Raw genomic sequence first — 15,974 nt, forward strand, 5'->3', positions numbered from 1 at the left:
GGCCCACAAACCTTCCAGAAGGATTATTTTATCCAGAGAGTTTTCAAGCTGTGCTCTGTGTTGCAAGCAGGTTAAAAAAAGGAGTTATTTCCTTCAGGGCTAAGAAGTGTCTTTGTGCATCATCTTCACCTCCTCTCCGGGTCCTGTGTGGGCAGATTCTGATCAAATCACCCTTTTTCTGAACCAGCCGTTGTTAATGTTCTCCTGAACTCAAGCTTGGACAAGGAGTGTTTGAGCAACAAATGGGACGTCAGAAAGCGTTGAAACAAATTAAACCAGGGGAGAAGAAATGTAACAATGAGTTCGGTGATCTTGCAGCTACAGGTTTATTCGGGTGTTGGTAAAGCATCTACAAAACATGTTTAAAAAAACAGATTTTCCCTTTGTCTTCCTCTTGACACTTGATGTCTTTCTCTGCCTCCACACATGCTATTTAATGCTGTAGCCTGCTGCAGGGATGCACCTCTAATCTCTTGCTGTATTTTTTTTTCACGCGCAGATAGTCAGAATATCAGTGAGTCTTATTAACACAACCCAGGGCAGGGGTATCCATAGAAACAGCCCTCTGTGAGCCTGATCCCGCTCTTAGACATGTGTAGATGCATCATGGGACAGCAGCAGGCGGATGGTCGGCTCTGCACTCCTCTCTCCCTTCCGCTCCCTGCACGCTCCGCTGTGTTTCTTATAAGTCTTTAATCCTCATCGACCAGTCAAAGCCTTCGATAGCGAGGCAGGAGGAAGAAGGTGGGGTTGTGTGAGTTGCATTCAATGAGACTCTGTTGGCTCCTCCTCCTCTTCCATGATACCAGAGAGAGTGTCTCAGTCGGTCAGCCACTCAGACAAGTTCATTCAGTGTGAGATCCACAGTTGGACGGCAGTCAAATCCTGGACCTGCGGTACTCTCTGTGTGTGCATACGTGTGCATGCGTTTAATCCCTCAGTAATCTGCTTCCTGTTGCCTTCTCATGAATGTAGGGATTTCAGCACCAGGCTGAAAGGCTGTGGTCACTGTGGAAAGATACTGCTGTTAGCTGCGTCGCTCAACGCATCTGCGGCTGCTGCTGGGGAGGAAGGGAGGAAACAGAACAGAGAGTGACACACACACACACAGAGGAGATGAAGATGAAAGTTACACAGCAACAGCGCCAGCGTGTTAACAGGGTCTGTTGTCGCAAGAGAGTTACCATTACATAACACTGAATGGCAGTGTAACTTAACCTACACCAGCAACTCAATGTGCTTAGAGAGGATAATCAATGAGGCTTTAATATCTGCTATATGATGCTGCTGACGTTTCAGAGCAAAGAGACTATTGGACAGGATGGGAGGGATTATCACCGCAGCATCTCTTTTCAGCGGTGGTCTACTTTTCTGATTGCATCACACAGTCCAACTTTATTTGGTCTCATTTTAAGTTAAGCAATATAAAAGCGAACGAGTCTTTTAGCTTGTTTCCCACCCCTTGAAGGGTCGTATAGTGGTAGAAAACAAAAGCACTGACTTTCTCTAAGCCCTAGATCCCTGGGCTGTAAGACCTCAAACAATCCATCAATCCATAAAACAAACCTATCTGCTGTCAAAGGCCTGAGGGCAGGCGTGAGTATCAGTCCTCCCCCTCTGTTTATTTCTAGAAATAGGGGGATGTGCGCTCAATAACTGGAGTACAACTGCTCCTTAACGGCAGTGCAAAACAATTACAAGCCACACTCCGTGCTCATGTTAGCCTCAGTCTGGGCTGACTGCTGAGAACAGAGATACTGATGGAGAGAGGGAGCTTTGACAGTGGTGCTGGGTGGGAGGTGCAGCGCTGGGCTAACTTAATATATAATGCATAACCAGTGGGGATGGCGCTCGGTGTTCTCTCTGTGTATTTATTTTCTATGTTCCTTCAGGTTATGCAAGGAGAATACATATTATAAATGAGAATCTTTTGCAGCTTCTCGATGCAGTGCAGCAAAATGTTTTTATTTGCAACTGTGAAGCCTGCTGACAAAATTCTTAGAAATATCCCACTGCATATAAATAGCCTTTAATTTAGGTTAATGCAGATAAATTAAACTATACAATGAGCCAGTATGATGTCAACAAATAGGTGATAGATGGGAACAGACAGGGGCTGTACTGTGGCTTTGTGCAGCTGCCCCTGCGTCCCTGACTGTTTGCTTTCTCTTTTTCTTTGACTCTATTTACTTCCCAACAGGCGTTGAGGCAGTTATAGTTTAGATGGGAAACGCTGCATCCTCTCTGCACACTGGCTTCATGCAGCTGCCTTTGTGTGTCTACTCAGACTCCAGTAACGCCCCTCCGACAGAACAAAAACAGTCAGATTGAAGTGCATCTTAATAAAACATAAAGAGCCCATTTTCGAAAAAGTAAAAAAGAAAAAAAAAGTGCAACAGCGACAAAGAGCCCCGTCCTCCTTCTTTTCCCCTCCCTCAGCCAGCTTCACGTTATCTTATCTGCCTCAGTGTCTGTGCGATGTGCAAGAACAAGAGGAGGAAGAAAGAAATACATGCAAAGATAACAGCAGCCATCCGTACTCACGCAGCCGCAGCCCGCCGTCCAGAAACAAAGATCCGGGGGGAAAAAACGACAAAAGGATGTGAGGGATAGAGAACCTCGGGAGCAAAGAAAGTGAAACACGACCGCATTATGTGTGTGTGTGATTTAAATGATACGGAGGGGGGCACAGCCGGTACGGGTCGGCACCGGGGGCGATCCGCCGAGATGAGATAAGCCAGAGGCGGCTGCTATGGAGCCGGGCACTGTGGGCGACTGTCCGCTCTCTGTCAGCGCTTCGGAGGAGTGATCCGAGAGAGGGAGGAGAGGAGAGGAGAGATCACCCCGATCCAGATACATCTACGAGACCTGAGTGGCTCACACACACTCACGCACTGCACCATGGATGATTAATACTCTCTCTCTCTCTCTCTCTCTCTCTCTCTCTCTCTCTCTCTCTCTCTCTCTCTCTCTCTCTCTCTCTCCTGGACTCCCAGCAGCTACCCTGACCTCACTTAAACCTGGGTCGCTTTTTGCAGGAGTGCTGGACCTACTGATCTGCAAAACAGCCCAAACCAGCCTCCAGCTTATTCCACCTCGATTATAACCATAGTCATCTCCTGACATGAGCAGGATAGGTGTGAAATTCCTCCAGCGAGGAACCAAGAGTGGAGCCCTTTGTTCATAGTGAATGAGTGTTTCGTACAGCAGCAAGGATGCCACCACATGTTAAGGAGAATTAATAGTGTGTTCAAGTACAAGAGGTCTGGAGAAAAGTCGACACTGCGGGGAGACACAGTCATACAGGGAGAGAAAATGAAATGTGTAAGCTTGTATAGGCATGTAATCTGGGTGAAAGCGGAGATGCCATGCTTGTACTTTGAGCCAGATCTCACTGGAAAATGCAAATTTATGCACCACTTTTTCATCAACATAAAAAGAAAACGAAAAAAAAAGAGAGAAGCAATTCTTATTTGTTGTCTGATATTATTTTTAGTCGAGTCTATCTGACCTTATTGGCCAAAACCCCTGTTTGAAAGTCTCTGTCAGGCAGCAGCTGTATCTCTGACTCAGTCAGTTCAGACATGCTGTTATTCCACCAAACTCCATTAGCGAAATTAACTTTTTTTTCAGGTCAATGATCATCACTAACAAGAGGGGAACTTAAGACAACAAAACTGTGCAAAACTGTGACAGCAAAGGAAAAATCTACTCTTACAATTTGATTTCCAATTTGGAATGAATTTTGTAATGTAGAGTTTCAGTTCAGTTTGTAATTTCTTACTTTTCCCTAAACCATTATTGAGGGCAGCTCCAAAAAACTGCATGAACTTGATGTACTGTGTGGGCAGTCGGCCCTCGTGAAGATGGAGAAAGCAGGAGCAGATCAAAAACAGAAGTTTCCGCCATGTTTGCGATGTCTTATGGCTGCGTTGTATAATAGTCTGTTGACTTACAAAGTCCTGCAGCCTGTGGTGAGGAGAGGGGTCTCATGAGAGCCAGCGCAGCGAGCGAAGGAGAAAGAAAGAGGAGATAGGTCATGGTGAATGGAATGATGATTATGCTGAGGTGCTACAGGATTAACAGAGAGGAGATAGAAAAGAGACCTAAGAGCCACCCAATGTAATGAACCCAGAGTAAAGAGAAGAGCAGAGGAGTCACAGGGGTAGCTCTGAATTTTATGTGATATTTCTGTCTGATTAACTGACAGAAACGGAATCCACAGCATCATGTGACCCTGAGAGGATAGTGTTAAAGACGCTTCTCTGTTATCTCTCACCAACCAGGAGACCACACACCCTTTTTGCTCCATTTCATCACCCTTTTAGTTGAATTTTACAGGTGTGCTGCAGAAATCTGCTGAATAATCAGCTTAATGCGAGCCATTACATGATGGGTCAGTGGTCACATTGTGATTACAGAGGGGGAGGTTGTAATCAGAGAGCTGCTGCTGTTGGAAAAATGAAAGTGACAGAGAATTGTTCATCCCTTCCCCAACAGCATGCATGGAAGTGCTGTACCCCCTCTTCAACAGACCTGAGGTGAAGCTTTTAGCTTTACGTCCTCCAGGTGTGCATCTGCTCCCTCTCCTGTGCGAAGATAAGACGGGTTTACAGATGGAATGTAGTGAAGAGGAAATTGTCAAATACTTTTGTTGCTTCTGAGTCAGAGCAAAGTCTGCTTCCAGATGTTTGTGTAACATGGGAACTGCCATTTTGGGATAAAGGATGAAATCTTTTTTTTTTTTTTTACCTTCAAATTGCTCAGTGCTCGTATCATTACATGGCTTAGCGTCAAAATATCACTGCTGACCCAGTCTCCAGCCTCATGTCAGCATCTTGATTTGGTGATGTGCTTCTGTCATGACTTGGACTAATAGTAGTGCAGTTGAAAAGTATAATCGCGAACACTTCCTGGCGTCTCCGGTGTGTGTGTGTTTTGGGACATCTGCGATTTAGATTCCCAAAATCTCCAGGGCAGGAGCTGCAGAAGTTATGTGATAAGTCCTTAAAATGCAAAGGTAGCTGGAGGTAAAGGGGAGTCAATGGCCATTAAAGGTCAGCCAAGAACAAGCCTATAAAATCACTGGCATTCACTTTTAAATAACTGCTCACAAGAATACAAGCAGAGAAAAAGAAAAGGGGAGGGATCAGGAAAGAAAGGCAAGGAAAAGAGACAAAGAAGCAGTCAGGCTAGTGGAACATCTCTTGTAAATACTTAAGATGTGAAGATTAAGTTTAGAAAACTATAGATAATGTGGGTCATACGATGATACTGCTACTGCTCATTTAATTCTCTCGAGTCTTTGTTCTCTGTGTCTGTTTCTGTTCCTCTTCTGTATTTCTGCCCCCTCTAATTAACACTGATAGCATCTGACAAATGGAGACATCACAGTGCCGGTGGTGGGCGGCTGTTTACGGAAACACACACACACACACGCAGGCGTGTATGTTGTCAGCAGCACCTGCTCCTGGTCTTGACAGTGTGTGTTATTATTCATGGTTCTGTCCTGAGAAGAAAGCTGAAGGGAAAGAAATTCAAATCAAACCTTGACACAGCACTGATTCCTTATTTGTTTGTATTACTGTGCCCTAAAAAGCATAAAAAGTCCCTCTTTTTTCTTACATATGCAACAGATATGTAAGAAAACAAAACAAATCCAGACAATGCATTCAGCATTACAAATGTAACATGAGTCATTAAGGAATTGACTTGAGAGTCCTTGGATTTCTACTCAGACACACAGAAATTTCCTCCCTGCCCTTGTGTCGATCTGCCTTCAGCACAGAGTGAACAGCAGTATAGTGTGTGTCCTCCTCAGGTTACCGGCCTCCAACAGATCCCCGGCTAAGTAGGGAAGGAAATAAATAAATTAGAGGTCAGGCTGAAGTTTCCCTGTGACAACATCTGGCCTAGTCGGCTCGCTTGGTGTGCGTTTGTGCTGAATTTTTTTTTTTTTTTTCCAGAGAGGGGATGGCCCAGAGAGGAGACAGACGAGGGCTCATCTGTAGGTGTGCGAAGACGACTCATGAGGGAATAACAAATGCTACAACGCACAATCAGCTCTCACACCCCACTGAATCCAACACTTTTCAGTTCCCTGTTTTTACCTTTGATTGGACAGAAAGTGAAGGCCAAGCACGGTGGTGTATTATTGTCCTTGAAGGACAAATGCAATATTTAAACGTGCAGTTCCTTGATTTTGCTGATGCAATTCAGGCACTCTTCACTAGGGCTGCCTCTCTGGAAAGGGAGCGTGAGGAATTGGAAAGTCAGTAAGTGTGTACTGTTTCATGTAGTATGCATACAATTGGGAAATACTACTCCATCATAATATCGTGCATTTAGCTCGACAGTCATGCTCATATATCCATCGCAGTTCATAACGTAAAATATGAAGTAAAAAGAAAAAGAGGACTTTGTTCGAACCCTGCTCTTGTGGGTAGGAATAGCCAGAAGAGCATGCTGGCTTGCATACTGCAAAATGAAACCAGATTCAGTCGACCATCCTGGTATTTTCTGGCATACTGCATTTGACAAACTAATTATTAGGACTTATCAAATCTTTTTCTGGCACACCCAACAGTGTGGCAGCATAGGTTTTGAAATGCAGCATTGTTTTTAAGTGTAAAATTTAGATCTGAAAGCCAGCTTTGCAAACTGGAGGAGTGGAGTATGAATGAAGTGGGCATCTGGGGATGGAAGTGAGGGGCTGATTAAAAATTATCCTGTTGCATTATGGGAAATATAGGCTCCAGATGGTGATCCGGGAGCACGGCTCACTCCAGCAACTTGTTAGTACCTCAAATTTATGGAGGACTTTCTGGAATAACCATTTAATCAAGAGGTCAGTAAGGTGGATGAGCTTTTTTGGACAAGCTTGTCTTATTTTCCTGTATCTTTTTTTAAGAAAATCTTGTTTATAGCTTTCCAGTCACATAACAAACCAAGAGAAAAAACCCAAATAAGCCTTCGCCTCACTGGCCTGTATCAAGCAACCTGCCAATGTTTCAGAACAGAAAACCTATAAATATCTTGGTTTGTGTTCTTGCATAATGTACTGATAATCTACACTCAAAGACAGCTGCTCTGTTCAGATTAATTTGCATTATTCACAGTACATAGAGCATTACTGAGAAAGAGCACTATCTAGCCTGCTGCACCACCTGATATTAAGGGTTAACACTTGAGATACTACAGAGCGGGGGGAAGTTGAGAAAAACAAGGGCACAGAACAGAAAACAGATGGGTGGTCTTGGTAAGAGATAGAGATGCAAATACACCTCAAATGCAGAACACAAACAGGTAGAGAAAGACGCATGACAAGAGAGAAAAGGTGAGCTGAGAAACAGAGATAAATAGACAGGAGAGCGAATGAGAGACAGGAGGAACAGACAGTTTGAGGAAGGAGAGAAGAAAAGGGGTCTCAGAGCCGACAAGGTTATCTAGCCATGCGTGCGCCAACAGCTCTCTGTGAAAAGGACCATCCTGTCTAAATGTCAACACAGCCTGGAGCAGTGAGGATATGCCCTGAATAAGATATGCAGTCAAGAGATATGAGAGGGCCACAGAATGAGACAGGGCAGCGGGGGTCATTTACATCAGCGCATGTCAGTAACACAGCAGCACGAACACACACAGAGAAGAGCAGTTCATTGAAACTCAAAAGTACCAAGTGGCATCAAAGTTTAGTCAATATGAAGAGGATGAATAATTGATGACAAAAGGATCACTGAGTGTCACTTTAAGCACTAAAACATCTTATAATCATACTTAAACCATTGTTTCTAAACTAAATTCATGCAAATTGTCCTTAACTCTAACTCTAACAACTGAATGACAACATATGAACTCTTATATCTTCTACTGCCCCCACAGAGAGTACACACTCGTGCTTTTGAGCTCCTTCACTACCTCAACTGCTGGTTTAGACTTTAAAATGCAGAACATGTTCTCTAGCACCACCTGCAGGATGATGTTTGTTGCTGCACCTGAACATCCAACAGTGACAAACATCGAGTGTTGCAGTTGATGCTGATGGTTTCTGTGTATTACAAGAAAATGTGTTTGGTGCACAGCTGGTTTGAATTTATCATTGATGAAAGAGTTCAAAGGATTTTAATGAAACTAAAGGTTGAAATTATCTAACACCTCAACAATCCCTTCATCTGTGCTCCATGGTGACAACAGTGAGTCTCTATTTATTTATCGTTTAACAAGGTTTATGTAAGATGAACACTGCTATTTTCTGTATGTATGGCACTAAAGGCTTCTTTATCAGCAGAGTCATGAGGTGAGAGAGAGAGAGAGATAACCAGCATGTGTCACGTTTAATGTCATGCTCTGAATGTACATCTGCAACACTGGACTGCAGGAAAATAACCGTTTTCGTAACATTAAAAAAATTTGAAAGACACAAAAAACACAGAGGACAATACAATCAGGTGACGTAATGGCACCAAACTCGAGAGTACTGGGAAATATTCATCTGTTTAATTTAGAAACATAACAAACACAACCAAAGTCAAACTATGTAGTTAACTGACCATCACATTTTATATATGTATATATATATATCTCAACAAGGCATTAAACTGCTACCCTTGTGTTCACAATCACAAAAAGCTTAAAATATAGCTCGAAGTCCTTCATTATGGTACATTGCAAAGAATAATGCTCTTTAAAAGAGTTTCTACATGATGCAGCAGAGTGAGAAAACTCGGCAAGATTTCACCAACACAGTGTTCTTCTCTGTCAGCTTTTCTCTCCTGCGATGTGACGGCCGCTGCACCAGGTTGACAGTCAGCATTAGAAACTAAAGGATGCTTTCGAGAGTAAGACTTTGAGCAAATAGAATCCAACAGGGATCAACATTTTCTATCAATCACTTTCAAAATGGTATTTTGTGCTATTGTCACATGTGTGTTTTCCCAAAGGAAGGCCATAGTTGGGCTGAGAAAGTACAGAAACCTTGGGCAACCAAATGGAATTTCGTCAACAAGCCAAAAGTGAAAGCAATGTCCACATTCAGCAAAATGATTAAAGAAGTAAGATGAACATTTGTGCTGATTTCATCTATGGAGGCACGCTCTGAATGACCGCCTTCAGACTGAGACAAGGTTTGCCACATGTGTATACATCATATGTCATTATCTAAATAAAGCTTAAGGTCTGTGCAGTGATTGGCCCGGACGCTGCTGTGCACTGTTGAGTGACGTGGTCGGCAAACCTAGTCAAGCAAAATGAGGAGGTGGTGGGTGGATGCAGGAAGTGGCTCAGGCATAGAGAGGCTGGTACCCACTCCTCCGGTTTCCGCTTTTACAGGTGATGACACATACGCTCAGCATCCCAAAGAACTGCAACAGGAAAGATGAAGGCAATCAGACGCGAGCTCTTAAAATTAATCTTCTGGAGCTTCACGTGTTCATGGGACAAACTCAAGTAATTTCACCGCTGTCAATGAATGGGTTATTCTTGCATCTTGCAAGACGTGTCCTGCCGAACAATCAGGAAGTCATTCCAGTCTGAAATTTTTATCCTTCAGCTTTCTGAGGAAGCTCGCTTTGAAAAGCAGAACTCAATCAGTATCAAGTATAGCCCTGAACAGACCTATCATACTTTCACATGAGTAGAGCTCAAGACAAGAAAGGTTCTATTTGAGTACAGTACAGAACATTAATACCTACAGTCTGCTGCCTGTAACACCCAAATTTCGCTGGCTGGGGATTGATAAAGTCATATCTTATCTTACAACTTGGTTTTCCACTCCTGACAAGACATATCACACAAGTAGTGCTTGGTGAGGAAATCCATGCAGTTGGGATGTACAACATGGCATAGAAAGGAGTATAATATGTAGGATACAATCTCTCCAAAAAGATCCACCATCTGTTGCATTGACTGATGTGTGGCTCACTGCACTGTGCTAATAGAGAGAGGGATTTACATACAAAGGCTAAACTGTATGTGACCATTCTTACCTTGATGATGGCGAAGCCCAGAATGACCAGCATGGCGTAACTCAACACACCCTGCAGGAGGCTGTTCAGCTTGGGCTCACAACCCTAAAAGACATGCACACATACATACACAGTCAGTGCACATACTGCACGCACACACATGGGAAATTTCTGCTCTTGCTTTATTGCCTCAGAGGTGGGAGATAATTACATTTCGCAGATTTAATTCACTTTACTTCATTCAGTGTATGATTTACCTCTTGGTTAAGCAGGTCCGGTTGATCCAGTCTGCCAGTGCACTGTGTGGCGGTGGAGTTTTTACAGCAGGACAGAGGCACCGTGTTGTTGTGGCTGGTAAACCAGGTAGTGTTGGACCAGCTGGAGTAATTGCGGACACCACAGCAGTTTAGCTGTACAAGACAGAGAACAGACAGAAGTTAATACAGAAGCCAAGAGGAGTCCAAAAATACATATGAGTGACGAGTGACACCATGCTGGGCTCATACAGCTTTTAACGAGTAAAATTCAAGCACTTTTCAAGCACTTTCAAGGTACCTAAACCAAAAGTTTCCATCCTCTCAAAAATCCTTTACACCCACAGCAATCAATGTGCTGTACTCTGTCACTTCCTTTAATCTACCAGCTGCTCAAATTAACTTTGATTGTATGTTTGGATCATGATTTTTTTAATGTTTGCTGATTTTGAGGGCAGGAGACAACTAACAAATATGAAGACAGGATCATTTAATGTAATATATTAAAACTTTTTCTAACCCTTAAAATTAAGCATTTTCCAAATTTTCAAGACTTTATACAAAACCTGAATATGACACCATATCATCAAAGTATAATAGTGAGTGAGTTACAGCACTGAGGTTATTTGGGGATGCTTATTTTTCGACTTGCATGCTTTCAATCCACCTTCTTTGTCTTGTTCTTAAATGAGCAATTTCCTGAATGACTTTTGGCAGACACAGAGGTGTGAATTTGGAGCATCAACAGCATGTAGGTGGAGAATGATGCAGGAGGTTTTTTATGTCCTCATTGTTGAAGACATTTTAGCTGTGCAACAAATACCTCAACATTAGGGCAGGCCAGCATGAGCCATGTACCATGACATGTTGTATTTGACCATACACAGTACCAGGACATTGATATAAAGCATGTCAACAAACCAAACCAACAAGCCAAACTCTTTTCAGGTTGATGTACTTTTGCTACTGCATTAACACACAAGAACATTTTGAAAAAGAAAATTATTTGTTATAGAAACAGGTTGAGACTCAAAAAAGAGCATAAATCGATATAAAATCACAATAATGTGACTTCTATCAGCTCTACTCAGTATCATATAATGTCTACATCTGACCAGTTATCCACTGGAATAACTGCCAACAAAACAGAAAGTAGACTGTGCTTTTAGCTGTTGTTGTTTTAAGATGGTTTCTTTTTTTCGTCTTTAAAAGGCAAGAGAAGAAAGAGAGAGTGTGGAGTAAAGAGAAGGTACAAGTGAGGGAACTGAAAGCGGCCGAGCGGGTAAGGGTGAGGCCAAAGCAGAAGATGCGGAAGAGATTGAAAGTGCAAGTGAGAAGACAGAGTTATTTATATGCAGTGGAATGCAACACCAACGTTTGTCTGCAGGTAGTCCACAGCTTTGGTCTCACTGTTGTCTCCATTGTATTTTGAAAAGACGCCATTCATGGAGCCTTCCAGGTCTCCGCTGATCTGGAATGACGGAAAGAAACAAAAAAAACAATGTTGACTGTATGAATATGGCTTAATATCTAATACAGTTTACCGTCAGCAGCAAACATTGTGTGACAGACAACATGTATCTGTGACTCACCTTGTTCTGGTAGATGAAGCTAAATACCAAAGCAGCCACTTCAGCCGCAAAGATCGCCAGGATGATCAGAAAGAACTGCAGAGGAAAGAAAATGAGAATGAACGAGAGGACAAACAAAATCTAAGTGAAAACAATAACGAAACATAAAAGTTGATCAGTAATGATGTGACTGAAAATGCTCCCTCTACACACACTTACAAAGCTAAGGCCGACTTTGGACTCCTGGATGGTGGCGCAGCATCCCACCAGTCCGAAAATGAACATCACCACGCTGACGCCGATGATGATGGCGGCCGGGACCAGCGTGTACTTGTCCTGAATGAAGCTCTCAAAGTTGTCATAGCTCTTGATCACGTAGGTGCCGACGTAGGCCAACGCCGCTCCTGCAGCCTGCAGGGAGAAGACATCAACATGTCGCACGTCAGAACGGTAACTCACAACTAACAGGTTTGCAATACGGTTTATGGTAAAATAGATTCAGTATTAAAATATATCAAAGAAATTCTAATTAGATTACCATTAAATTCCCATTGTTTCTGTATGGTTTATATAGCTAATAATCTGGGAATAAACACAAAATGATGATCCAGTGAAATGGACACTACTGAACTGTATACATTTGTATCAGCGTATGTTTTTTAATTACAGATCATTCTGCACTAGGTAGACAGCTGAGAGCCAAATTAAGGCACACTCTCCTAATCTGGACGATTTCTGCTCTGGTTGTTTTAGGTCTGTGCCAAAAGAGTCAACAATCATTAAGTAAAGGATCATTGAGCTTTTAAAGCCTCTGCATTCTCAGACTGCAGACACAAACATGACAAAAAGAGGAAAGAGCTATTTTTCAGCGGTTTTGTTCTGTCTGCATGACATACTGCAGCTAAAAAAGACACGAGAGGTGAGAACACATGACCTAAATAGCATCAAATACAAAGAGAACATGGTAGAGCGTGCTAAAGCCCTGTTAGATAAAGCACAAAGAGAATTCTCTCCTTTGACTATCTGCTGTGATCTCACGTGATGAACACAGGCTGGGAAGGTCACCTACGGTCTGTCAGATGTGGATTAGGCATCGAGTCACACCATCATCACGACTTTTCAACGAGTCATGCTTCAGCAGTGAGCTCCCCGATCATAAGACTGCATGTATACGGGCCAATTGCGTGTGTATGCGGTACAGTGTTGTGACTGTGATCTGGTCACAACCCCCCCCCCCCCCCCCCCAAAAAAAACCCTACAGGGTCAAACCTACAGAACCTTCAAGAAGAGAGGAAACAGTTATGAAAACGATGACTCTAAAGTATTGATCTCATCATCAACACTCCTGAGAAACCTTTGCCCTGCGAAACTCACTGTGCCAGAGTGGCTTTAAATTCCACTGTGTGATAAAAGAAGATCAATAGTGTCGGGGTGGAAGAGAGACAAGCAAACAACTGCTGAGTGCTGAAAGCTCCAGTAATGCTTCAGAAGCTAAACTGCATGTTACTTTCTACTCTAATATGGCTGTTGTGTAAACACTGCCTGTATATGAGAATATGCGATCAGCTAAATGTGCCTTTCCATTATAGATGGAATTTTTGTGGCACTACCTGCTTAAAAAAAAAAAAAAATCCCCTACTTCTGGTGTCATTGTCAGTTTTACTTCCCCTGTAACGAGGCGATTTACAGATTGTGTGCTGGCTTTCGTTCATGCGCGAACAAACATTCATGCTGCACTTTAGCCTCATGACTCATTTCTCTTAATCAGTCCACAGTCACGGGATTCCTGTGGGGTAGTCCCCCCCCCTGTCTTGCCCCCATCTCTCACCCCTAATCTTCCCAGAAACTCTGATCTTGTGCCTAAGAAGCAGCACAAAGAGGCTTACACAGCATATAGAGCCCATGCACGGTGCCACCTCTCTGGAATGTGAGACGGCGATGCTTCTGGATCTGTGGGGCCGATTTCAGTGGGCCCCTGCACGAGAAACGTACTAGCACTGTGTCTTAGACCACACCACCACCTTTTAAACTTTTGATTTTCCACTTAAATCACCTCATTTGCTTAGGAAAAAAAGAGAACACCATGTTTTATCGCAGCACCAATTACATCAAATGGAAAAATTGTGATCAAGTGGATCATTTCAAGCACATTTTCACTCAGTTCCCTGCAAAATATCTGGTTCGGCAACTTAAAAAGACTTTCAGTGACCGTTTGTGGGTTTTTACAAATGTTCATGTGCATTTTTTTCCTAAAAAAAACATCTCTTCTACACCCAAGTTACAGTTAATCAGGTTCAAAATGTGCACATTCTCATAGTGTAAACCTTTACAGTTCATCCATGTCCTTAAGAGGCTGTGTCGGGAAATTCAAACAATGACACAAAAACACGACATCCCTGCTGTGTCTAACAGAATCTAACTGCTATTTCAGACTCTTGGACTGGTGAACCAGAGGAAAAACCAAACAGGGATGCTAACTTTTATATCCTAATACTTGTCTGGTTTAGCTCGACAGACTGCAGCTGCTGACTAATCCAGAAGTGAGCGACTTTTAGAGATGTAGTTGCATTTGAACCACTTCGCAACTAAAAACCTGTGATGTATGTGGCAGCTTTTTGCCGTATGGCAGGGATGTGTTGTTGTGTGTAAGGCCTAACTGGTGAGGAAAAACAACACACACTTAAAATCCTAGAGATGAAACTCGTGTTTAAAGATGAGGACAACTTGTGCGAGACAAACACCCAGGCAGAGCATTAGAGTGGGAATATAGAATAAGGAAGTAAATGTGTGTGTTCTCTTGCAAGTACGTATACACACACACACACACATAGGCCAGCTCTCTCTCTCAGACAGTAATCATATTACAGAGTGATCAGTCACAGACACGCAGAAACGTTTACTCTGACCCTTCATAACCCATTTTCCTGTGTGGGAGACAGAGAGCTGGTAACTGGTCGCCTGATATGAACTCTCGTCAAATGAGTCGAAGTTAAAACTGGCTTCAGACCAAATGTTACAGTAAAATCAGATGAATCAGCCTTCCACTGAACTCGGCTCCACTGAACTCACATGATTGGGAAATATTACTCACCGCCTTCCTGGAATGGATTTCTTAACTAATGAAATGCGCAGATTTGCCCTGTTTTATGGGACAAAAGATGCGAGGAAGTGATGGCGACCGTGCAGGCTGGAAAACTAGGCCAGGTAACCAAGATGTTTATCAAGTCGCAACTCTGACTTAAACACAACGCAGCGCACAAAACATTAACACGCAGCGACGATACTGTTCACTCCGTCCTGGAGAGCCGCCACCAGTATGAGCTGAAATCTCTGCAGGTGGAGAAAAACACCGCCACTTACCCAAAACACCAAGCTGAGGAAGAGGAGGATGGTCTTGGAGGTGAATATTCCGCAGTCCATGGTGTCGGACGGAGCTGAGGGAGGCCTGTAAAGCTGCTGTCCGGTTTTTATCTCGCACGGCGCCGAGCTGTTCTTGCTGCTCCGGTCACAAGTTCTCTCAATCCGTCCGTCAGGCTGCGGTGACTCTGATCACATGGTCACATGCTTCTGGGAGGAGAGAGATGGAAAACAGGTCTGTGCTGCCCTGCAGCTCCTCTGGCCCCCCGGCGCTGGGAGGAGGCGTCACGTTACGCACCACTCCCTCGGAGAAGGGGCGGAAAACGTTAAGGATGACACACAGACTTTAATGGTGGAGATAACGCTGAGGCTGCTGTTCAGTACTGGAGACCTTTTATTATGGTTTGAACTCTTGTTTAGGTGAACACGTTTAATACTGAGCAATGATCACACTTTCATATTGTTTTAATATGCATTAGGATGCACTTTCATTTGATATTTTTGATTACTTATTAGTTATTTGGTTAGTTAGTGCATTTTTAATAATTAATATATATTTTTTACAGTTCTTTAGTAAGTCATGACACAGCAAAAACCACCCCACAAACCTCCAGTATCTGCGCATGTATCCACTACACGATGGAGCAATGACGAGGCCATAGAAAGGGTAATTGATTGGATGACAGTGATAATCCCCTCCTCTGCTCCTCACTTAAAAACAAACAACTGATTATAATCTGACACACAAAAAAAGCGGACTTCTGTGGGAATTTAGCTCTCCAACACAGTGGTTTTATTAAAGCCACTTCAGTAGTGAGCCACAGTGGCTGAAT

General features: G+C 43.1%; 1 protein-coding gene across 1 annotated transcript; it reads right to left on the bottom strand.

The window, feature by feature from the left end:
- Window positions 1-8,471: 8,471 nt before the first annotated feature.
- Window positions 8,472-15,375, bottom strand: tspan36 (tetraspanin 36). Its single transcript, XM_041936876.1, has 7 exons — window positions 15,145-15,375; window positions 12,004-12,195; window positions 11,806-11,880; window positions 11,589-11,684; window positions 10,217-10,369; window positions 9,981-10,064; window positions 8,472-9,356 (listed from the first exon to the last, which is right to left on the bottom strand). The coding sequence occupies exons 1-7, from the start codon at window positions 15,202-15,204 to the stop codon at window positions 9,276-9,278; spliced, it is 741 nt and encodes a 246-aa protein (XP_041792810.1). The 5' UTR covers window positions 15,205-15,375; the 3' UTR covers window positions 8,472-9,275.
- Between the last annotated feature and the right edge of the window lie 599 nt (window positions 15,376-15,974).

The sequence above is a fragment of the Chelmon rostratus genome, chromosome 5 (genome assembly GCF_017976325.1).
Source record: "Chelmon rostratus isolate fCheRos1 chromosome 5, fCheRos1.pri, whole genome shotgun sequence".
Taxonomy (NCBI): Eukaryota; Metazoa; Chordata; class Actinopteri; order Chaetodontiformes; family Chaetodontidae; genus Chelmon; species Chelmon rostratus.